This window comes from Cavia porcellus, unplaced genomic scaffold, assembly GCF_034190915.1.
Source record: "Cavia porcellus strain 051 isolate PalLab524CR breed Dunkin Hartley unplaced genomic scaffold, mCavPor4.1 scaffold_13, whole genome shotgun sequence".
NCBI classification, from domain to species: Eukaryota; Metazoa; Chordata; class Mammalia; order Rodentia; family Caviidae; genus Cavia; species Cavia porcellus.
In genome coordinates, this window is record NW_026947496.1 from 47802012 (window position 1) to 47827322 (window position 25311).

At 36.9% G+C, this 25311-nt stretch overlaps 2 protein-coding genes across 8 annotated transcripts in view; one reads left to right on the plus strand and one right to left on the minus strand.

Annotated features, from left to right (window-relative positions):
- Gdi2 (GDP dissociation inhibitor 2) overlaps positions 1–2396 on the plus strand; it is a 35806-nt gene extending 33410 nt beyond the window's left edge. Inside the window, exons 9-12 of one of the 3 annotated variants that reach the window (XM_063260183.1) lie at positions 615–759; positions 1321–1375; positions 1466–1623; positions 2267–2396. In XM_063260183.1, coding sequence (XP_063116253.1) covers positions 615–759; positions 1321–1375; positions 1466–1612 — 347 coding nt within the window. In that variant the 3' untranslated portion in view covers positions 1613–1623; positions 2267–2396. Of the gene's footprint in view, positions 1–614; positions 760–1320; positions 1376–1465 lie in introns of all 3 variants that reach the window. The other 2 variants (XM_063260184.1, XM_005008529.4) reach the window with 2 other exon arrangements.
- A 1567-nt stretch (positions 2397–3963) lies between these two features.
- Positions 3964–25311, minus strand: part of Tasor2 (transcription activation suppressor family member 2) — a 75593-nt gene continuing 54245 nt past the window's right edge. For 4 of the 5 annotated variants that reach the window (XM_063260181.1, XM_063260180.1, XM_063260176.1 and 1 more), the window contains exons 13-21: positions 21670–22546; positions 19336–19756; positions 14357–18178; positions 10373–10498; positions 9390–9543; positions 8222–8327; positions 5564–5745; positions 4955–5066; positions 3964–4627 (exon numbers count right to left, since the gene is read on the minus strand). In XM_063260181.1, the coding sequence (XP_063116251.1) occupies positions 4624–4627; positions 4955–5066; positions 5564–5745; positions 8222–8327; positions 9390–9543; positions 10373–10498; positions 14357–18178; positions 19336–19756; positions 21670–22546 (5804 nt within the window). In that variant the 3' untranslated portion in view covers positions 3964–4623. Of the gene's footprint in view, positions 4628–4950; positions 5067–5563; positions 5746–8221; positions 8328–9389; positions 9544–10372; positions 10499–14356; positions 18179–19335; positions 19757–21669; positions 22547–25311 lie in introns of those variants that run through there. The other variant, XM_063260179.1, reaches the window with a different exon arrangement.

The window sequence follows — 25311 nt, forward strand, 5'->3', positions numbered from 1 at the left end:
TATTCAAATTCAAAAATAGTTTTGCTGAACTGCAGTTTTTAATTGCTTTAATAAGAGGAAATTTTATGTGTGTCTGTATGTGTGTGTGTATATATATATTTTTTTGGAGATAGGGTCTCACTGTGTAGTCCAGGCTGGCCTTTAACTCACTGTGTAGGCTTGGCTGGCCTCAAACTCAAGACCATCCTCTTGCCTCAGCCTCGCGAGTGCTGGGATTGCAGGTGTACACCAACATGGTTAGCTAGAAATCAATTAATGATAAATCCTTTCTTTGCTGTTTAAAACCTTTCCAAATACAAGTCCAGGGTAAAAGAAAATTCAAGTCTTAATATGGTTTGGCAGATTTTTCAGTGCATTACTACAGAGCTGGGATGAGATTTCATTCAGTTCACAGTAATATAAATTCTTAATCTCTTAATAGGTGAGAAGAAATTCCACTTACTAAATGGTTTACATACTTTACTATGACCCTTGCCTCTATACATAACTTTAGAGTAACATAACTAGCAACTCAACGAAACATGTAGCAACTCAATGAAATATGGTGAAATGTGAGTGCACCTACTTTCTTGTTTATGAACTCTGGGCTGTGAACTGCTGTTTCTTGCTTCTAGATATCTATGTTTGCATGATCTCCTCTGCACACAATGTGGCAGCACAAGGGAAGTACATTGCCATTGTTAGTACAACTGTGGAAACCAAGGAACCTGAGAAAGAAATCAGACCAGCTTTGGAGCTGTTGGAACCAATTGAACAGAAGTGAGTGTTGTATGTCAATTAAAGTACAAACTCAAGTCTTGATTGTGGCCTTGGCGGGGGGCGTGCATAGGAGAACCAGGAAGCTGGTTGGTGTCTGCTGTGTGGATGTCCTTGTAGTGTCTCACCTCTACTTGTTTTAGTCAGTTTTCTCATTGCTGGGACACAGTTCCTGACATCTGCAACTTAAAAGGTAGAGAGGTTTATTTGCACTCATGGGTTTTATGGGTTTCCATCCATAGTCAGCTGGCTTCAAGGCCTGAATGGCATGCTGGAAGGGCCTAGTGGAGGAAAGTGTTCAAGTGACCTTTAGAAAATAGAGGAAGATAGGCCTTTCCATGTTACACCTGTAGTGATCCACCTTTATTAGCAAATCAGCTGTTGCACATCCATGATCCAGTCACTTTCAAAAGCCCTACCCCTGAGTGAACACATGAGAGTTCCTGATCTAAACCATAACACTACTGGTACTAGTCTTAGCTTTGGATTGTAGAACTTCAGGCAAAGCAGTGACTGGCCATGGGGCCAACTAACCTGCCAATATAATTCTTTTTTCCCCTATAGATTTGTTAGCATCAGTGACCTCCTTGTACCAAAAGATTTGGGAACAGACAGCCAGGTGAGTATGGTGATTCCAAAAGAACAGTATTGTGCTTTATAAAGAAATATTTCTAAATAGTCTTTTAAGTTTTGCTTTCTTTATTCCTAGATCTTTATTTCCCGTGCATATGATGCTACAACTCACTTTGAGACAACCTGTGATGACATTAAAGACATCTATAAAAGGATGACAGGATCTGAGTTTGACTTTGAGGAAATGAAGCGCAAGAAAAATGACATCTATGGGGAAGACTAACAACAGTAAATGTTAATATCTAATTAGGACAAATTTAAAATTTGGCAAATAATACATATTGTATGAAATCAGTATTGTAAGGCCTGCTTTTGTAATCACAATGGAGATTGAAGAGCGCTGTACCAGTGAATACTCCCCTTCATCTTTCTAATCTTGCATATTAACTTTTCATGGAATGGCTATTCAGATTGACTGGTTACCATTTTGTTCAATTTAACCAAGCTGGCTTTTGTCTAGTGAAGTAAGTTTTAAAAAGGTTGTGTTACCAATACAGAGAACTTGATACAGTATTTGTATCTTTTAATCAGTGTAGACTTTGCAGTTTTATGCTTCTGCTGCTCAAGAGATGGATCCATACAATGTGTGCCATCTTGACATTAAGGAGATTCTAAATTGAATATTCCTTTCTTTGGGACAGCATCTTGTAAGTTTTCCCTGTATGTATTTTGTGTTACATCAAATGATTATGGGCAGGGCCCAAATAGTACAGCCACAAGTTTGGTTCATGTGGACAGACTTCTAACCAAATTCCACACTACAGGGAGTGTTTAGAGCAAGCCAGGATGTATTGCTTTAACTTAGGAAAACTGAGAGAAGGGGAAAGGAACTTATCTATAAAGCAGGTAAAATGTAGAACCATCTTTTGTATCCCAGGTGCGGCTTCTTCAATGGACCAAGCTGCAATGCAGTATTGATTTGACAGAGCCTCTACTTCAATGATGTCTGTCTAAAATGGCTCCACATGATTTCTGTACTGCAAAATAAAGCCAAACTCTGGAAACCACTGCTATGTACGGTTCTGTTTGTATCATGAGGGCCACAGCACAGTTGTTGTGCATTGCATTGGAGAGCTGTGACGCCAGAGCCCGATACACACAAGACCCGGGAGTGTGTACAGCTTCAGATTTGGATGTGGCAGAGCAGTTGGTCCCTGCCCTCCAATGTCACTGTGAGAAGACCCACATTTTATTCTTGACAGAACATGAATGCTAAGACACTTGTTGGTTAAGTGTGTGTGGTATTGTGAATTCAACTCAGCCTTCACACTGAGTATCTCAAGTAGTTTTCTGTTTTGAGACGGGGACTTGCTAAATTGACCAGACTAGGCTTGAGGTTGCCCCTCTTGCCCGAGCCACCCAAAGTGCTAGGATTATAGGTGTGTGCCATCATGTTTGGCCTGTATTTGGTAATCTCAGCAGTGGCGTACAGCAAATAAGTCTTGCATAAAAATAAGTTATTGCCATGAATAAATGCTGTTTATAGCAGTGATTATAAATGAACTTTTCAGGTGCAGTAACCTGAAACCTCAGTAACTAAGTGCTTTAAATGATAAACTAGGTTTTTGCTGGTACTGTGTTTCTCCTTGATAGTGCTAAGCCTATATGTAACTGTTTACCATTTTAAAATATATTAAGTATGAAGGTGAAGCAGAAGATCTAGAGTAGGGTGATGATAATTTAGTTTGTTATTCTGATAGTCTAACTCAGTTCCTCAGCTTCCAGTAGAGACGTTTTGAGGCACATCCTTTGTTGTGGAGCTCTCTGGTGCACTGCACAAACCAACAGCGTCTCTCTATAGTGACAACCCAGAATGCCTAGGTACCAGATGACAAACACTGCTTTATCTACATGAGAATATTGAAAGTTCCTTTAATTCCTATAATAATTCTAATTGTGAACTTTAATGCCGGCAATGGAATTAATAAGTGAAAAGCAAAAAAGATACATTTTCATATTCCTCAGCATACTTAACAGACTTCATGTGCCATCCCTGAGGAGCTCAAAGATGATGAAGGTGCAATTCTCTGAGGAAGTTTACAGTGGACACAGGCTGATTCATTAAAAAAGCTGTGTGGAAATGGGAAAGAATAAATAGTCTTCGGGTAAACATTTGAGGTATAACTAAGCATCAGGCAGACAGAGATAGGCAGTAGGTGCTTATGTTTTTCTTAGTAATATCTCAAAGGAATTTATCAGACACAGTGATAGTCCCCTTTCTTATCCTTATTTTAGGGAAAATAATGTTAGTGAAATGTGTCAGTCAGTGGTCCTTCTCTTGACAAGTACAGTAAAACTGGCACTTCTGTTAAGCAGGATAAGAATAACAGAAAACAGTTATATGGCTGCATACCCTTGTAGAAAGGGTACTTGAAATTTCGTCTGTTGCTGGCTACTCTGAATTTGAAAGGGAAAGAACACTGGAGGCATATGATGCAAGTCAGTGGTAGCTAGATCAACAGAAGCCATGCCAAAGGGCACTGTATGACAGGAGTCCTGGAAACTAGTTCATCCTAAAATTGCTAAGACATTTCATACAGTTTGAGTTTTGCTCTAAAAATCACTGGAGAAAACTATTTTTAGTTGTCTTTATTAAAAAACAACAACAAATCAGTTATAAAAAACTGCTGCTCCAAATAGATACTATGCATCGTTTATAAATGGTTTTGTTTTAAAGATTACCGTAGAAATTCCAATATCATAAATAAAAGATTATTTTTGAATGGTTGATTTTAGTGTAGTATTAAGAACTAAGTGGAAAAGTTTATAAATGCGTATTGTTTACAAAAGAGTGTAGTGTTGCTTGTTTAACAGCAAATAAAACCATTTTTTAAAAATTACAGTTCTTTACAAGTGGTAAAACTGAAAATACCATACAACATGCATTTCACAGGCTTTTTTGATATTAACATGCAAAAACAAAGCTACTTATTAAAATACTTATTTGTGTTCTGACTACATGTTACCAAATTCTTGTTCAGTTTATAGCTTTGAATTCATGATGTTTCAAATAAAAATGAATCGTATTCAACACTGCAGCCCAAGTCTAATGGCAATTAACTGCCACTATAAAGTTAGACATTCTAGCAAAATCTAAAAAGTGGAGGAAAAATTTCCGAGTCGTAGAACATTGAGTTTTCAAATACGAGGAAGCTGTTTGCATCTTTTTTTTTAATAGAAAGGAGGAAAATACTGTTGGTGGTATCCTCCCTGTGTAGATAAGCTGCAGCTAAATTACCTGTATAAACACAAAATTGGGAAGACAAAATGAATAAACGTTTTACAATAGGATTCTATATCTAATGGGGCAAACTTTCATGCATAGTATTAAGGTCATACTGTCCTGGCAAGCCAGGTTAAAAAGCAACCTACTTTGAATTACTACTGATAATTTCATTAGTAATAATTAAAGAAGCTAACAGTATTTCTGTGCCTAAAAGAGGATAAAATATATAGCATGATGCATATTGTGAACAGCAGTTGTTGAACAACTGTTTGCCACAGATACACCTAAGTGGTGCCAACAGCTCCCACTGAATGGGAGTAACACAAGAAGTGTTCTTACCAATAGCTGCTTCTAAATGGAGCTGCTACTTGTTGTATATTCTCAATGAAGTGATTTGTATCTGTAGCAAGGATTCCATTATTTCCAAAGACTTCACTGGAGATATAGTTATCTGTAAGGAAAATTTTTTTTGGTTTGCAAAATGTTATTCACATGTTTTCTAAAGTAACAGTATTCCTTAAGGAAAAAAATCTTATCTAGAGCTCTTCATTAATGTGTAAGGTGAGGAAGAGAAGAAAACCTGTGGCTCAAACGACTTGGGAGCTGCTGCATCCATAGTCATGGTGGAAGAAACTGACCACTCTTGTAGTTTAGGTAAACTTTTTAAAAAGCCTGGTTAAGATTAACAGAAAACATGAAAAATAAGAAAGTACTTATAAGAGCTGATGAAACTTCTTACAGCACTATTAAATACACAAGTAACCGCCACTGTTAACTAGTAACTACATATAGCTGGCCAGTCCCCTCCGGTTTTGTGTGCATTTGTCAAAACACAGCCTGTTAAGTTTGTTTCTGGTTGCCAGCTGTGGGGTTTTAGGAATTCAGTGACTACTCTGAAGGACACTTCTAGAGCACTGAAATTTAGACAAAACTCAGTTGTGAATTTACCTGTTAGGAAGACAGCAAATCTGGCATCAACATGCTGAATCTGTAGGTTTATCAAACATTTCAAAACTTCTGCTTTTGTTTGTGACCGAGAGTCACAATGGTGATACGGAAGCAATTCAATGATATTTGCACTCTGATATGATCTCAGTATTAAGTTCTTTTTATGAGCAACTGAATCCATTCTGTGGAAAAATAGGAATATTAAGGACCCAGACTCAAATTCAGTGTAACTCTGACCCATTTATGTATTTCTTACTACATCTTAATTTTCACGTCTTATTTCAAGCGACTTTTTCTTGACTTTTAAGTTTGTATCGAAACACTCAAATTTATAAAAGACCTACTCTTTTCTTCGTAATATTTTTCATGAAACACCTGGCCTCCTTAGTGTCACTGTGCTGTCAATACTGATACTCATTCCAAAGCAAAGAAGTATGACACATTTACCTACTGTCACTTCAAACCATGTGGCTTGGCAAGTCTTAGACTTTTATTTTTGCATCAAGTATTTGTTTAGTAATAATAGATTTCTTAGAGACATCTATACAGCCAGGTGGGGTAATGCATACAGTAATCCCAGCACTTGGAAGGCTAAGGCAAGAGAATCACTATGAGTTCAAGGGCATCCTGGGCTACATCAATGAACTCAAGGCCAGCCTGAACAACACAGTGAGATCCTCTCTCAAAAACAAATATCTACACTTGGGTCCTATAATCAGATAAACACCAACCTCATTAAACTTAGGCACCAGCCATAATTTTCTTAGTTCCTCTCCTCCCTCAAAATCCTGTCAGTACTTTTTCTTCCTTTGTAGGGAAATGCACCCTGAATTGTAATGCAGTTTATATTTACCAATTTATAATTGCTATGGTATCTCAGAGGTTTAATGCAGTTCTCTAGTCTTTATTTTAGTAGTACTGGAAAACTGAACCCAAACCCTTTGCATTGAGCTATGTCCCTAGTCCTTTTTAAAAACAGGTTCTCATTAAATCACTAAGCTGTTAAGACTCGGTTGGGATTTATGGTATTTTTGCCTCAGCTTCCTAGAGTGATGGCTGTACTTCTCTAGTTATAACTGAAACTGAAATTTTTCCTAAAGTGCTGGTTAACAAGATTTTTTTTTTCTCTTGCAGATAGGGTCTCTTATGTAGCCCACGCTGGCCTCAAACTCATGGCAGTCTTCCTGCCTCAGCCTCCCAAGTGCTGGGATCACAGGCATGCACTATCACACACAGCCTGGTCTTCTGAATTTCTGGTCACACTCTCTGGCCTGCTTAAGCATTTACACCCTCTACTCTTACCTTCCTACCAGTGAAAACTGTGCTGTCTTTTCTCTGTTAACTACCCTGCAAGGGAAAGCTTTTCCTGAAATTTTGTTCTTTACCACTGAGTCACATTTTTAACCCCTTTGTTTGCTCTTTTTTTTTTTTTTTTTTTTTTTAACTTTTTATCGGTACCAGGAATCGAACTCACGACCACCTGCTTGCAAGGCAGGTGCTTATGCCGCTGAGCTAAATCCCCAGCCCCTTTAACCCCTTTTAGAAAGGGTTTTCGAGACAGGGTCTTGCTAAGTTGCTCCAGCTAGCCCTTTGGCCATCCTGCCTCATCCTTCTGAGTTGCTGAGATTACAGGTGTGTATCTGCCCTCCTTTGTTCCTTTAAAGGACAATCATACATTATCTTAAGATTTTAGCTATATTTGCTTCCAGATTGTTGGAGAAAGTAATGTGGTAAATGGGTAAATAACTGTCTTTAGAGGTAAACATTTTGGGCTTGAGGACCAGATTCAAAATTACTTGTTTGAGCATAGTCACGTTTATTGTTTTCTAGGTGCTTCAACTTCCGTATTATGAAAGGAGAACTCAGTATCTACCACCTGGGGACAAAGTCGGGTGAGATGGCCAATGTAAAATATCAGTGCCTGACGTTTTCACCAGTTAATGGCTTGTCTAATCTATAACCTTTTCAAGACTGCCAATGAGCCCAGGCTCCTTTCCCAGTCTTCTTTCTGGCCAGGGAAAACTTGGAGGTATTCCTTTGATTAGGAAAGAACCCCTACCAGCCCTAGTTCTCCTTAGTCAAAGAATCAAAATTTTCTTTTAAAAACCACTCCTTAAAGATTACTCTTACAGTAGGGCTTACAGGTGTTAAGAACTGAATGTTACCTAATAAATACTTTTCACAAGTTCACACACACAAAAATCACTCCTTTAGATGTAAAGAAGTTTGTCTATTTGTAGTCTCTTATTTAAGGGTAAAACTGAATTAAGGCCAGATTCTAGCTTTTTCCACTCTTTTAACCAATTTATATATAAATATTAAAACCTCCTACTACTTTCAGTCTTGTAGTTCAATATTTTTTTTTATAATTCATTGGTATATCCTGAAACTTAAGTATATGAATGTTTTATAATTCCGAAGTTTGACTGATTCCTATTATTACAGAGAAGTGCTTGGCTCAGTTATTGTTATAGTTTCCTTCTTGGATGCATTGGTACAAGAAGAAAACACAAAATTTAACCAGGAGACCTATTTAGTGATGAAGGTGACTTCCATTCCAGCATCGTTCATCTGCCTGTAGCACTTGCAGTGAAATTAGCCTAATGCATGTAAAGCATGAGGACAATTTCAATCCATACCCCCACACAAAGTTCTTACCTTACATTTTCCTTTAGTTTTTTATTTTCTCTGTAGTGAAGCAACCACTTCCATCTTCCATTTCTATTTAGTTTTTCCAGGATTTTGACAATTTCCTTCAGCTGAGCTATAGAATTAAATTTATTAAGAGATGCTTTAGAGTTTTTGTTGGCTGATGCAAAGTCCAATAATAGTTTGTAAAAAATAAGTTCCATTGTTGAGCATATTACCATCACTGCCGCTTAGATGTGACTGGGTAGCAGAAACTCTTACAAAGGCACAACCTGTGGCCCCTCAACTCAGTCCTACCTGCTCACACTATGGTCAGAAAACTGTAGGGATAACGGTGTGGTGGTTACCAGTAGTTAAAGTGCTGACTGCATAGGCTGTGTGATGTGTGATCGAACAGAAATGGAGTCCAGGACAGTGTAGAAAAGGTAGTTACGGCTTCTAAATGTAAAATCTATAAATACTTTTAATTCCAGTTTCCAAGGAAAATTCATGAAGGTTAAGGTAGATCATTCTTCTGATCCAAAATGCCTTCCACACTGAGTTCTAATGTGATCAGAGTTAGGGCATATTTGTATTATACATAAAAACGCTTGTACCTAAAGAAGCAAATTCTATGTGAGTGTTCAAGATGATTAAACACTGACTGTTGGTAATAATTTTTTTAGATGTCTATATCAACAAGATGGCAAGGACAATGCCATTAAAAATGGAGAACAGCTAATTCTTTTTTTTTTTTTTTTTTTTTTTTTGGTACAGGAATTGAACACAGGGCCTTGAGCTTGCCAGGCAGGTGTTGTGCAGCTAAGCTACATCCCTGCCCCTAAACAGCTAATTCTAAGCAAAAAATGTAGGATGTGGCTGACTTGGTTTGGCAAGTGAATTGAGTTAAATATGAAAATCTCTCCTTCAAATCTGTGCAGCCATACTGAGATGGAAAGAATAGAAGCAGGTTTGGTGATGAAGGTAAGATAATCAGTTAAAAGAGGTTAAGAGACCACTATTATGAGAAAAAAAGTGCTTAGTACAGCAGCTGACAGACACAAAGTCTTCAATGTGTAGTAGCTTGTATTCTTTAGAAATGGTTTTTTTTTTAATCAAATATAGTGGGATCACATGATCAGAAGAAATTGACCTCACAAGATTGCAATGAAATAAGAATAGAAAATGAAAGACCAACCTAATGTTATAGTTTCTAATATTTTGTCATCTGATACCACAAAGCCCCCTGTGCAAAACAGCTCTTGATGTGTGTCACTCAGAACATCTTCAGGGTTGTCTACTCCGGCAAAGATGACACCAGGGAGGCGCTTCAGCCTCAGCAGAGAAGGAATCTGTTAGACATAAAGGGACCCCATGAAGTCATGTGCATTTATTGATGGATTACGAAGCTTTAGAACAGCTAAACATGCCTTTAACCTAAGCTACTACCTGGTATCTTGGCCAGGCATAGAATATTTCTCAGTTCATCATCTGTGGTTACAAATGTCAAAATTAATTTTTTGAAAATTCCCAGAGGCGAGAAATAATGATTTATGAGGGAAGAATGCATCTGAAGTTTTGGGCTCCTATAAGGAAACCATCCAGGACACAAACAGCATCACTTCTCCTCCAGACTCATGTCATAGCCTGGCAACAGCAACAAAATAATGTACCTAGCCCATATCCATAAGCTGGATCTTCTTGGGATAAGCAATTATTTTATCAATTACTAAGAGAATTTCATATGCCCTTTGTGTGTGGAGCTTTTGCACTAAGCTACAACCCCAGTCTTTATTTTTTAGTTTGAGACAGAGTATCTCTGTGTCACTAGGTTGCCTAGGCAGCTTGATGATTTGTGACCCTCCTGCTCAGTCTCCCAGATTGCTGGAATTGGTGTTTGCCACCATGCCTACCTCTCACAAGTCCAACATTTTAAAACACTATTTCTTATTGTTACACAGGGAGTGATTCACTGCAAGTGAGAAAATTTAGTAATCTCTAATCTCTTTGGATAGTTCTGTCAGTTAATATGAGCATATCTGACGGTGCAATGGCCTCATATATTTGCCATGCGTGCAAGCTCCTTCCCTACACAGAGAGGCAGGGGACAGATTTGATACTGCAGAACAACTTCAGTGCCTGAAACATGCATCTTTGTAAGAAGAATATCTGCAAACTTACCTGATGCAAATGTGAAGATATGTCTTCATTTCTGATGATGACTACTAGAGTATCATCCATTCTGTGAAAAGCCTGACAGAAATGCTGAGGTTCAATTTCTGTATGGCCTCCTTTCCTCAGAATGTTCTGAAAGATTTATAAGCGGTCATTACCAACAGGAAGATACTGTACTTATAGTTTATTAAAAGTAATGCATCAAAAAAGCATATCCTATTCACTAAATAATATCCTAACAAGGCAACATAAATAGTATACATACATACATACATAGTTTTATACATTAAAAATGATTCTCAATTACAATTAACTGGATTCAGAAGTTTATTTCAAAAGTAATGTATATCTTGAAAGTTTATAAAATATCAAAAGCTGATTCTTAAAACAAAGCTAATCTTTCTTCAAGTATCTTCAGGGATACTATATATTTACATTTAAAATACTTCTATTGAGGCCAGCCTGGGCTACATCATTGAGTACAAGGCTAAGCTATACTACAAAGCAAGACCCTGTCTCAAAAAGCAAAACAAAACAAAAAACAAAGCATGAAACCTTTAGTCATAACATTTCCAGAACTTTAAAAAATACTTATGCATTTCTTTATCACTAATGAGGACTGGTTTTAGAAAATCAACAGTTCTTTGGTAAGATAGGTGATATAGTTGAAACTGCATGTGGTTACAAAGGACTGCTGTGATAGTTCACTCCTATTACCCCAAACAGCTCTCCAACATGAAGCTTTCCCAGGAATATTTAATTGTGTAATCCATGCATTAACTCAACTGCGCCTTCCTGTGTGACTTTGTGCTGTTTCTATCTCAAGGATTCTTGGTTTCCATAGCCTCAACTATACCCAAAACACAGTCCAACCATCGTTTATTTCAGGTATGAAAAAAATATTACTATGACCCATTTGCCTAGGATCTTCAACAAAATAGTTTTTTCAAATCCATTTTATTTCAAAAAGAAAAAAAAATCAAAACACAGCAATCAGGGGGCAACAGTGGTATACACACTGCATATTACCATCCCCAAATCAGTCACCCAGAGCACAAGACATCTGTATTCAAATGTGCGAACAATACCAGCACAAACTTTTCAATGAACTCAGAGAAATCAATAGCATAACTATCTTAACTATCTTGTATATATGCATACACACACACAGACACACACACACACACAGTTTCTTTCAGCTTGTCATCCTAGTGAGACAATATGATGTCAAACAAGTTTTAGTTATCTGATTATCAAAATGGATCCCATGATTTTCAAGAAATTTGTACAAAATTTCTCTGACAAAGAGTCCAATGAAATATCTTAATATAAATCTTCAGCCATCACTTGTTTTACTAATAAACCATTAGAATGAATAATTTTTCATCAAATCCTGGGATGTTCTGGGTTGTGTACTTTAATTTCAATAGTACTAATGAACCTTGAAGATCTGACTCATTTTTCTTATAAACAGGCAGGCCTACCATTCCACCACCAATTTATGATGTTTCAGGACTCTCCAGGACAGAATAATTACTAACAATGTTTTTGAGCTCTTAGAAACTTTTTGCTCTTGACAGTGTGCCAAGTGGGAGTTAAGCAAAATCCCACAGCAAGTCTACCTGCAAGGACTTACCATGCAGCATATCCTTTGTAGTTACTGTCACCAGAGGTGCTGACATGGTGACATATGGGATAGAACTAGTGAGGCATTTAGACCAGTGCACCTCATGACTAGCTCTGCATCATTTCCTTAGATCGAATGACCTCCTGAACCAGGCTAATCACCTCAAAACATGGCAGAATGCCAGCAGCACAATACTCACAAGAGCTTTACATTGATTTGTATGATTCCTTTATCAGTGTTTTTTTTGTTTTGTTTTGTTTTGTTCCATTAGACTATAAGGAGCATCAAAACAAAATGGCAGTATTTTTTTCCTACCCAGTCAATGGACAAAAGTGCTATTGTCCAAAAGATACTGTCAGCTGCCAGGGTTGGCAGACAGAGCAGCTGGCATGCTTGGGGCCCATCTTTAGGCGAGGGCCTCAGGCACTGATTACATATGGGGATGTAGAAGTGGAAGAAGTCAACATAATCAGGACAAGAGGATTCATCTTTCTTATAGAAAAAAGTTTCATCCATGAAAAGGAAGGCTAGCAATATATACTATGTCATGTATCATGGCTCTCTGTGCTGAGAGGAACTAGTAATAGTGACACTTAAGTGGCATCTGGAGAAGGGTTAACCCATTCTCCAGACTTTAGGTCTACGTGCTGTTCCTCACTAGAAAGACTCATAGTTCCTTGCAGAAATGGCTAACTCCAATGCTTGGGCAAGAAAAATACAAGAGAAGCCTGGAACACTGTGTTGCACTACAAAGTAAGAAAGTACTTAAAGAATTATGGAGACATCAAAAGGACACAAAAGCCAGCTCAATGTCACTCTCATTGGCTGGGTCTGGGACAATTTCAGGGTTAAAAAAAGGAAGAACAGATAGCAATTCTTTGAGTGTAACACAGACCATGGTCCACACTAATAAAAGTAAGCAAATGAATGAATGAATGAGAGTGGACAAAGTCTACCCTGTGATAAAATGCCAATTAACAAATGTAAAATGATAGAATTAAAATACTACCACATCTCAATCAACAATCATAGTAACTGATTCAGATCAGAATCATCAACAGATGTTAAATCAGGTGGGTAAAATTCTGAAGAACTGTATTATTACCTAGTCTCAAGAATTTCACTTGTTAATTACTATGAACTAAAAACATATTTATTAAATAAACTTTACACTGGGAACCTGACAGATGATCTTAACCAAGTAAATATCAACACATCACTAAGGGGACGAATAGACATCAGGTGCCTCATAATAAAAGGTTCCAAGTGACCAGAGTATCACCTCTCATCTAAAATGTACAAATAATAAGGAAATAGCATATCAGCACTAACTAAGGAAAGTTCTATAAAATAACCAGCCTTACAGTCTTTAAAACTGTCATCATCAGAAAAGTGGTGGGAAAGAAACTATTTCAGATTGAAGACATGACCATAGTGAAATTTGTGAAATTTTATCTTATTGGATTAATATTAACTTCCTGATATTTATGGTTGCACTGTGGTTATATAGATTTGTATCCTGTACATTCCTCTTGGTTATATAGATTTATATAGGTTTGTGGTGTTCTTCAAATACATATTGCCCTTTTGATTATATAGATTTATACAGATTTGTGTTGCCCTTCAAATACAGGAATCTAGTAAACTCTGAGAAGATAAAATAAAAAAGCTAATGGCACATCAAAATAAGATTCTTTATATTGATTTATATGATTCCGTTGTACAGGATACAAATCTAAAAAACACCTCTAACCAAAATCATTTCTGTGATTCCTTCTGGCTTTTCCAAAGTCAGGACTGTACTCACAAGAATATGAGGTGTTCTAATAATCAAATACAAAATAATATATCCTTAGCAAAACGAATGATCTGTACCGCTACAGGAACACAGGCAATTCATTTTTCCAAAAAAAAATCTGTATATTAGTAGTGGAAATACACTTATATTTATACTTGATTACAAGTATGCCTATACTAATAAATTTCTGTGATAGTTATTGCACTAATTCTGGAATATCATATAAATATTCAAACATAGTAAAAATGGGGATCCTTACAGAAAAAAATTGGTATGCAGTTAAAGACTGAGCTGTGAAACTTAAATACCACCTCATACCATTTTATTTTGAAGCTCAAACTTTTGTAACTTCTAAAATAAACTATAAGCCAGGTGTGGTGGTGCATGCTTGTAATCCCAGCACTCAGGAGGCTGAAGCAGGAGGATTATTACAAGCTTGAGGCCAGCCTGGGCTACAAAGTGAGCTCAAGGTCTGCCTGAACTAGAGACTCTGTCTCAAAACAAAACATTATAATTAGAAGGTAATCATGATAATATAAAATGCAAGAGTAAGCTGGCACTTTACCTTTGTTCTTGAAAAGAATGTTTTGTCTTCCGTTTCAACAAGATAAAAGAAGAAAGGACTCTTACAAGTCCCTTTCAGAACACTATTTAGCTTGGTATGCAAACTGGCACACAAGTCTGTAATTATGTCTTCATAGGAGGTGGTCTGTCTTGGAAAAGATGGATACATCTCTTGGGATATGGCTTCTTCAGAAGTCCTGTCTAACTCTTCATCCTGGAAATCAGCATGGCTGCTGTTCATCATCACCTTATTGAACTCGGCATATTCATTAAGAATGAGGGAAACATCATTCCGAAATTCTTTCGAAGTACTGTTGTACCTCAGTTTGTTGAGGTGGAATGAAATAGTCTGATTACTTTGAGAATCTGCAAGATTTCTATTATGACTACATCTTTCCTTCCAAAATGAGGAAGAGCTATCCACATCACTGGGTGCATGGCCACTTCTGTACTCACTCTGCTCTCTGGTATCAGAATGTAAGACTGTTACCAGAATGGGGCTTCTGTTCCTGTATGTAGGACTCAGAACTGGGGGCTTAGGCATTTCTGTCAAATGGAAATCTCCCAATGAAATTTGCAGAGGTGAGTCAGATTGTCGAGAACCTTCCATCCTGAATAACTGTTTTAACCTATATATAAAACGCAGGTACTCCAGGTCTAAAGTGTTCTGAGTGAGGTTATCTGCCACCTGCCAAGTGCTTGTCCAGGAGCTGAGCAGGCCACAGTTTACAGTGAAACTAGGGTCCCTTCTCACCCTATGCAAAGTTCTTGTCATGTCTTTGAATTCTCTTGTTACAGTAAAGTTAGTGTAAATCCTGGGGATACCGTAAAGATCTTGGATTTGGACACAATGTGGCACGCACTTATCTGCTTGCTTTAATCCAGTGGCCCAGTTTCTTGGAAGAATGCTTGTCTCCAGCCCTTCAACTTCATTAGAATAGTTGCAAGCTTCATTATCACTGTTGTGAAAGCTACCGAGAGAGTCACAGTCATCTTTCACAGCTTGTTCATTTTTGCCAGTATAACTACTTTTCAAAATGCTGGAAATCTCCATATCTAATCTGGGATTTCTAAAATTATCGAGGGAGTCTTCATCAGAATCTCCAGAAAATGGGTCATGGTGCATGTCATAATTCACACTCACAGCTACACTTTTGCCCAGGATTTTAGAATCTGCCTCATCCTTCTGCCCTTCATTAGTGCTCTTTTGGTCTATACATTCTTTAGAAACTTCATAAACAAGATGGTCAAAAGATTCTGGAACAAAGGTAGCAGAAGATTCTTCACTGATGCTTTCATTGGTGTGTACAGTACTATTGTAAGGACATGCATCCATGGGCAAAATCTCACCACTCAACGGCTCTTTTTTTTCACACACAGATGTGCCCGACTGTGTCTGAACTGATTCTTGTTTGCTTTTGGTAGAAGCTCCGGAGCTGGACTGAAGGTTGACAGCACCCAGATCTGTACCTTCTTCATGTAATTCAGCTTCAGTTCTACTATTCCCAAGCAAATTAGCCATTCTGATGACTGATATTTCCTGTGTCTGAAAGCCTCGTTCTATACTTTCTGGTCTTGCACACTGTGTGAATATATCACTATCTGAAGCAGAACAAAACTCTGGGGTCTCTGGTTGCACGTGTATCTGTGTAACATCAGTTTCATCAACAGGAACAGAGTTCATAAACTTAACCTGAATATAACTGCCACTATCTGTTTTCAAGTCACTATCATAGACGTTTTCCTTTATGCTTTCAGGGCTGTCCTGTTCTTTTAATGGTATATTCATTATGCCACTTACAGCAGTTTTAGAAACTGTGTCAGCCAAAGACTTATTTTCAATAGTCTTTGTAGAACTAAATGGGAGTTCGTTGGACTCTGAAACAAGATGTTTAAAGCCCAAATTTTTATTCTCTATACTAACTGGCTGCAAGGGATTTCCTGATTTTACCAGTTTTTCAATAGATGGCTTGAAGTTATTTCCATAATTGGCAGCTAAGGCAGCTTTGCTTAACTCTGGGTCATAGTACTGCACCTCTTCTGAGAAAGAGAAACCTTCACCATGCTCACTTGGGGCAATTTCCTCAGTTGTTTTACCAGAGAATATTAGTCTATCTTTTTTTGCTGGATGACTAGTTAATATCAGAGGCATTTTAGCAGACAGCTGAATTTGCTGTAGCTGAATTTCTTGTCCCTCTAGATGGGTGGTAGGACCAACAAAAGAATTTTCTTTTTCTGTTACAGCAGAATCATCTGACTCAATCTGGGAGAATTTGTTAGTTTTCTCACACTGTGCAGCATAAAGTTTTAAACTACCTGGAGACACAGCCTGAAATGACTGTGTTTCTTCAATTGGTACTGGGGAATCAAGACTAGAAGCTGGTGATACGTCTTCAATTAAAGAATTAAAGGGAAAGTCAGACGTAACATTGATTTCCTCCCCAATCTCTAGAGTACAATTTGGTTTAGAAAGTATGAAAGTAATTGGTTGTGAACTATCACTTTTTCTCTCCCTGTTTCCTAGTGGTTCTTTTGACAATGTAGAATAAGCTGACACAGAACTAGCTGAAATCACTTCTCTTTTTTCTATGAGGGTCACTTCTTCTGGCTCAACTATTTCTTTAGCTATATTCTGAAGTTCTAAATTTGCCCCTGGAGACTCCTGAAGTTGCTCTGTTTCATTAGCTGGTACTCTTTCTCTGGGACTTGCAGGTGGAGATATTGTTAAAGTTAGGTCAATATCAGAATTTTCCTCTTGTAACTCCAGGCTGACCTCCTGCCCATTCATTGGCAAATTGATTGACATGGCAAACACTGAACTAAATGATTCAAAATTCATATTTTCACAGCTTAAATTTCTCTTGCTATTCTTCCTTAGTTCTAAAGACTTATCTGATATATTATTTTTTGGTGGGACACAATCATAAGAATTCCTTTTTCCTAAAGAGGCAGAGGCTGATGGTGAGACTTCAACCTGTGATGGCTCTATAATCCCTTCTGAAGATATGCTTGAGAGATTTTGAGTCTGTAGGCAGACATCTTGAGTGTGTTTCATTTCTTCACTGGGTAATGGATAACTAGAAGGTTTAACTAATGATAATTCCTCCATTATCAATGCTTTATCAGAGGATGGTGATGAGATGGGAAGAGGTATCTCTTTCTGTAAAGAAAGCAGTTTATCATCAAGTGTCTCTCTTTTTCCAGAAGAGGCAGAAAGGTACTTAGTGTTTTTCTGTCCTGATACTGCTAGAGATGGAATGTCCTTAACACCGTTAGTTTGTGCCTCTTCCAATGCAGATACAGGATGTCTAACATTCACAGCAGATGATGCTTGTTTAATCGGTTCGATACTAAAGGCCACAGGTTTCTCAGCTCCATTTACTTCTGTATGTACTGGTACACAGGCATTTTTTTCTAAAGTGAAAGTAACTGGTTCTAGATTAATCATCATATAGTCCGTATTATCATCTGTTCTTTCCAAGGAGGACTGACCTTCATTGTGTATAGGGCTGCTATGCTGGATAAGGTCCTTTACAACATTTGTATTTGTATGTAAAATATCAGCTCTGCTTTCAAGATGGCTGTAAACAGACTTTCCACACATCTCTGACTGACTGTTGGCCTCAACATAAGTTCTGGTGAATGTAGCTTGTGTGCCAGTGTCATTATAAGAAACCATTCTTTTGCTGTCAAGTGGCTGAAAGGTTTTATCTTCATCAGAAATAAAAGGTCCATTAGTTTGAGTATTTCCAGTAACAGAAAGCACAAGATTAGAAGCTTCTAGTTTATCTGCAGATTTTTGTTTAGCTTTCTCTCCAATTACCTAAATGAGAAAAGTAAACAAATCAAAAAATATCAGCGTCAAGAAGATCGTAAGAGCAGAAAAGATAAAATCCAATTTTAGTCAGTGTTCATTCTGACTCCTCTACTTTGTAGGAATACCACAGGGTAGAGATGAATCAAATCGCTCTCTGTTCTGAGGCATTAACTCAGGGGCTCACACATGCTAAGTAAGCACTCTACTACTGAGCTGCAAACCCAGCCTGCAATTTTTCTTCTGTAAAAGTATAAACAGATTAGAAACCAGGTGTGGTGGGGCACAACTGCAATCAATTTGTTAATAAGATTACAAAATAACTTAAATCCAAGAATAAATTTTTAAAAACACATGAGTTTTCAATTATTATAAGTACGATGGTATTTGTAAATTTTCCAAAAGACAGAGTAAATTAAGGTCCTCAACTCTTACCTATCTTCTCTGCTTTAAAACTGAGATACTTTTCATTTGAATAACTCTCATTCCACAAAGCAACAGAAAATTTATTAATATAGTTTGCAATCATAAATTAAACTAAAAGAACTTTAAATAGCAGCAGCAGAATTTAGTCTACATATTAGCAGAAATACCTCAAGACAATGTGATAATCTGATAAACACTTTTGTTTTATTTAAAACATCCAGCCTAGTCCTGTCTAGAATATAATAAAATGGCAACCACACAATTCACCATACCTCTACAATGTTCGGAACATGTTTTAACTCTTTGTTAAAAACATTTCTGTTTCTGCTGCATGTGGTGGTGTCAGCCTATAATACCAACACTAATTGTAAGTTTAAAACCAGCCTCAACTTAGTGAGACCCTGTCTCAAAACAAAAACAAAAACAAAAACGCTGAAGAATTAGCTTAGTGTGGAATCCCCACAAAAATGAAGCTACCATAGTGGGCTCCCAGATCATCTGAGCCCTGTGATCATTTTCTACTCCTCTTTTTTTTTTTTATTTAGGATGGCAAGTAAAGTACCTGCAGACAATTAGAACAACACTTCTATGAAAACTAAACTTTTGGCATGAAAATCCTCTAGCTGTAGAGTTCACTTTCTCAACATAAAACAATGTCTTGGGCTTCAAATGTGATTTTACATTTAAAAAAACGAAATTTCTTCAAATATAACGCTAGCATTTATAGTATTCAATCATACCTCATTATTACAAGAATAGATAAAATTCTGGCTCTCTGTATGACACACTGTTGCAAATATTTCCTTCTGTTCATTCTGTACACAGAGTTCCAATCCTCTGGAAGATGGTACTTTAATGAAAGGTAGGAAGCCATTAGGGCCATGGAAGGATACTTCGTCAGCACGACCTCTGGACATTCCATTAGGCTCCAACAGAGGCTCTACTGAACACCTTTCCACACTGGAGGATTCCTCAATTTCGTTGAGTTCAAAACATTCTAATGTGCTATTTAGAGACACATATTTTGCTGGGTTGCTGTGTTCTACCACTTTTCGGGATGACTGTATGACTTTGTTCTGATTTTTGTGAAACAGAGCTACCCACATATGAATCACAAGCTTTGTTTCTTCCATATTTTCAGGCAAATTAATGTCCCAGGGCCTGAAATTTTAAAGAACACATGAAAGTTAAAATGGCTGTTTTAGTTGATAATTACAAACTTATGAACTAGTTTCAGTACTCACTTTGTATTAAATAGTACAGATAGGAGACAATGAGTAAGAAAAGATGACGTAAAAATAACTATGAAGTCTAACCCATTCCATCCATTTATTATTTTAACCCAGCCCTTAAGCTTAACCACTTCTTTTTCAAATCACAAAACTGGCGTGAGAGAACTATGATCTGAATAATTGATTCCTAGTCTAGCATTTGTCTTTTATACCTATCAACGCTTTGCAGACAGAACACTAATATGCGAATAACTGTTACATCAACTACCTAAATCCTCATCACTTTCATTCTTCTGACTGTAGCCAACTCACTTGTTTTCCATTATTTTTGTGTCTCTCTTCTAATAGTTGGAGAAGGCTTAAAGAGTACAATATTACTCTAGGCAATCGAGCAGAATTACACTATGATTACAGTCCCAATAATATCTTGAAACCATAATGGGAGATACAGAGCATTTCTGGCCTCTGACAGATAAAAGGATAGTAGACAGTTTGAAGTGGGATGAGTGCAGATTAAACTAAATTAGAAAGGATTAAGGCTAAGGAAATAATTAGCCTACCAGTGTACATGTGAAACTAAGGATATATGAACATGTATAAAGAAAGAAGTCTGCAAGACCTGCAAAGTCCGTTAGTCACATGTGAAACAGTTCACAGTAGGTAATTATTTATCATTCCATAATTTCATCATGCTAGTACTTCTTGCTCGTAGTGATGGTTTGATGGGCCAGCCACTGTAAAAAAGTCTAAGACAGGTAAACGCCTCATCACATTTACAACCATGCTTAACAAGGTTACCCACAGACTGTCATCCTCCTTTGACATCGCACTGGAATCTGTTAGAAAGGTGGACTCTCAGAGCTTACTTTAGACTAACTGCACCAGGATGTTTAGTTTTAATGAGTTCCCTAGAAAAGCTGCACACATGGTAAAGACTGAGAAGCACTCATTAGTTACATAATTTGCCCAGGGTCATAAAAGGTAATAAAATGGGTCAGCCTACACGTTAGACTAGACTTCTTAGAGTGGCCTGAATACTAAAGCCTGTGATATTAACCATTCTGCTATTATTGACTCAACCTCAGTTTCTCTATTTTTTTGAGACAGGGTCTAACTTTGTAGTTCAAGCAAGCCTTGAACTCTTGGCAACTGTCCTGCCTCAGTATCCCAAGCACTGGAATTTTAGGCATGCACCACTATGCCTGGCTAGCCTTAATTTCTTCTTATGGAAGACTTAAACACCCTTCTATAAAACCATTTTCTCCTATCAATCTGATCAATTTAATAAGATAAAAGTAATTTTTAAATGTTTCTCTCAGAATTCAATCTTAGAATTAAATACATAAAATAATTACTGCTATGCCGTTTTACATTAAGATCTCATCTAAAACAATTCAAAGACCATGAGTGTTAATAAAAGAGCATTACAAAATGAAAAGCCTTTTGTAAGGCTAAAGTTATCTTTTTTTTTTTTTGTCTTTTTCGAGACGGGGTCTCACTATGCAGTTGAGGCTGGCCTTGAGCTCACTTTGTAGCCCAGGCTGGTCTCGAACTCTCAACGATCCTCCCACCTCAGCCTCCCGAGTGCTGGGATTACAGGCGTGAGCCACCATGCCCAGCTCGCTAAAGTGATCTTTAAAAAGCTGTCCTCTGATCACTGTCAGTGGCAAACCTTTTATTCTCAAATGTTAATAAACACATTTACTTAATATTAATACCAAATTACTGGTTTTATACAGAACACTTCTACTTCTCCAAAATATGACACAAGTTTCCCATCTTGCAATGTAAATCTCAACAGAAAAGTTACATCCACTTTCATCAAATTTCACTCCTACTTACCCATGCAGTGCTCTTACAACAGTTTTCTCCAGTGGGTTGTTGGAGTATCTGCTATCCAAATTGAATGCATATCCTGTTTCACATTTGAAAGTGACCTTAACGGACCCATCACAGCTAACTACAGTATGGGAGCAAAATACATTTTTCAGGTTGGAAGATATAAATCGACCTCTGCGCTTTACCCATGAATCCTCAGAAAACTTTTGTAGAGGGGAGGGGTTTTGCAAGTGCCGAAATGGCATGACTTTCCCCACTGGAGTTCCAGTGTCAGGGCCTTTTGTTCCATTCTTGGCAAAAGTAGGGCCTGGTAACCCTCTCTGCAGTAGATGTTTCTTTGAATGTTCTCCAAGGAGCAGGGCATATGAATGTTCCACAATAATAAGAGAGATTTGGCTTGCACCTGAAGGTTCTAATGTTTCCTTATGGAGTATTGACTGGGCATTAGCAGGTGTCTTATTACAAGGAACCAAGTTCTCTTCCTGACTAACAGTTAAGTCTGACTCTGAATTACTTTTCTGATCACAGGATGATTTAGGGAATAGTACACCTTTTGGATTTTTAAGTCCCCTATGATATTCATGGTCAGAAGTACCATACACTGAACCTTCTCTGGATAATGAAACATCATTTTGTGGCAATTCAGAGGAGCAGGGAAGGTTTTTAGCTTCACATAATGGTGTGGAAGAGGCAGCAGAGCTTAATGCTAGATCAGCTAACATATTTAGGGCCTGGGAGTCACAGGTGATAATGGAGTTTTCAGGAAGATCTTTTTGAGTCACTGTAGTACTTTGTGGTTGAGCTGTATTTATACTAATTCCATCTTTTTGACCATCTGATGAAATTTCTGATTGAAGCTGTAAAGCAGTTTCTTCTTTGCCTTCAGTATAAAAGAAAAAAATGAAAAGATATAACACTATTCATAAAATTCTCTTTCATATTACATCTTAGTGAAAATTAACAGATACACATTCAAGAAAGATCTCAATATATTACACAGATTATATACTAGAATTTTATTAATGGATATGTGTATTTATTATAAAGTACAGATGTAGAAATAAATCTTAAGGGATTTATACACTAATTTTAAAAAGATGTCACCATTCAAAATGCATGCATTGAACTATATGTAAGGCACACTATTAAGTGAAGAAATATACATAGAGGGAAAAAAATCAAAGGAAAATGAGTTTCCTACTATCAGGGAGTTTACAATCTAGTAAAGACATAAGCAGGTAGCAGTTGGAAGTATGTATGAATTAGTTAACTAACATACTTTCTCAGAAATCACTTCCTTTAATAAGTGATAAGAAAAGTCACCTAAATTTAAAACAGCAATTTAAAAAAATACATTGTGCTTAAATTATAACATGTAATGATACAAAAAATTAGGAGTTTTGAGTATCCAGAATTACCAGTTGACGTTTTATGTTTTAAAATGTTTCTTTTGGTACTGAAAATATTACCCTTTTACTCTGTCCACAAGAGTAAATTTGGTAATTTTTCTGTAGATAATGAAATCTTTCAGTTTGGCCTTAAATTTACATTCTCCAAGGGGCTGGGGATTTAGCTCAGCGGCATAAGCACCTGCCTTGCAAGCAGGCGGTCATGAGTTCGATCCCTGGTACCAATAAAAAGTTAAAAAAAAAAAAAAAGTTTAAATTTACATTCTCCAGTAATTTGCTTACCTAGTTTCAGGATATTACATTAATTCTCATTTTGTTTTGTTGTTGTTTTTTGCTTTTTTGAAAAAAGGTAAAAAAAAAAAATAGAGTTCAAGGACTGGCCTTGAATTCATGGTGATCCTCTTGCCTCAGCCTCCCAAGTGCTGGGATGACAGGCTTATTAATTCTTCTTAAATGCCATTATTATTAAGAATAAAGTTTATAATTATACTAGGCAATGATTCCCTGTTGCAAGTGAATGGATAGACAGAAAACTCAACTGTGCTCCTCTCAATAATTATTTGTAGTAAGACTGAAACGAATTGATAGCCTGCTAGAAAAAACTAGTACATTTAAAGAAAAGAAGAAAACTAGTCTATTACACCATCATTAGAATGAAAAGGGTATATAGGAGCATAAAATTAATCAACCACTGTCTAGTTTTTGTTGAAAATAGTAAAATCCAAAAGGATTTGTGGAAAAAAGGAGTTCAAAACAGAGACAGCTGCCCCATGGGTATACTGGATACACCCTGTCACACACACACACACACACACACACACACACACCCGCCCATCCCATAGTGGGGATCAGTCCCAGAACCTTGGGCATCCTAGGCAAAAGCTCTACCACTGAGGTACATTCTCAGCCGTTAATATTTTCTATTTTGTTTTGGTTTTCATTTTGAGACAAGATCTTGCTGTGTAGTTACGACTGGTCTTGTATTCCCTATGCAGTCCAGAATAGCCTTGAATGAAGATCTTCCTCACTCAGCCTCCCAAGCGCTGGGATTAAATATGTGCCTTACCATGCCCAGAAGAAATAAATAATTTATTTTATGATACATGCTTGCTGATACTAGTTTCACTTTATCTCTGTTAACATTAGGGCTTTCATATACTTACCTGTTAACTTACAAGCTATTTAACTATGAAATATATTGTATTGAAGAAGAATAGTAGTTTAATAAACATGTATAGTCTCAAGTAATTTTTGACTTGTAACAGATAATCAAACAAAAATATGACAATGATACTCTAAGACAGTGTCAAATAAATAAGACAATGCCAAATGAATTCTATAAAGTTTTTATGTTTAATAAAAATTTAAGTTTTTTAAAATAAAAATTTAAAGTTTGTGAATAAAAAGTTCAAACTTTAAAAAGGATAGAAAGTTACTAGTTTGAGAAAAATAAAATTGACTCCAAAATTCTCACTTGATTCTGACAATCAAAACTCAAAATCTTTTAATCAGTACTTTGCAAATTAAAGCCAGCAAGGCCATGTTCCACCTGTCTTAATATGTTCCTAGTGGGCCACACATGCATGAATCAGATAGCTTGTACCATTGGCAGTACATGTATGACTATCCCAGGCGTTGGCATGGGACAGTACTGCATGCACCACTAATAGTTCAATACACCCAACAGGACAATCATGCACATATTACCAGTGGTTCAAGACAGGAGGGCTGTTTTAAACTCTGATATCTCAAGTATAAGAAATAAAATGGATTAGTACAGGTAATTGAGAAATGGAAAAAAAATCAAGAGATTACTTAAAAGGCTGTTTCTTAAAAATTTAACTTGCATGTGGTTGCATATATATAGATATTATAGTACAATCAACCTACTTTTGAACATGCATTTTGAAAAATTAATTTTTCTGGGCTCACTTTTGTGCCAATATCCAATGGCATAATTCCTCAATAAATTTGTCAAAGAATATTAAAGCTAATTCAATACAAAGAATTCAAACAACATTGCTATAATACACTATATATCTATTCCCATGTTTATAAACTGTAAAGGGAGGACCAAGCCACATCAAACAATTAGCATAAAGTAAATTCTATAATGTCCTCAAATACCCAAAAGAAAACGAGCATAAGGTCAGAGAATAAGGAATAAGGAGATGCTTCTATGTGGAGACAGATCTAGCTGCACAGAACCTGGACGGGCAGAAAAGAATTATACCAC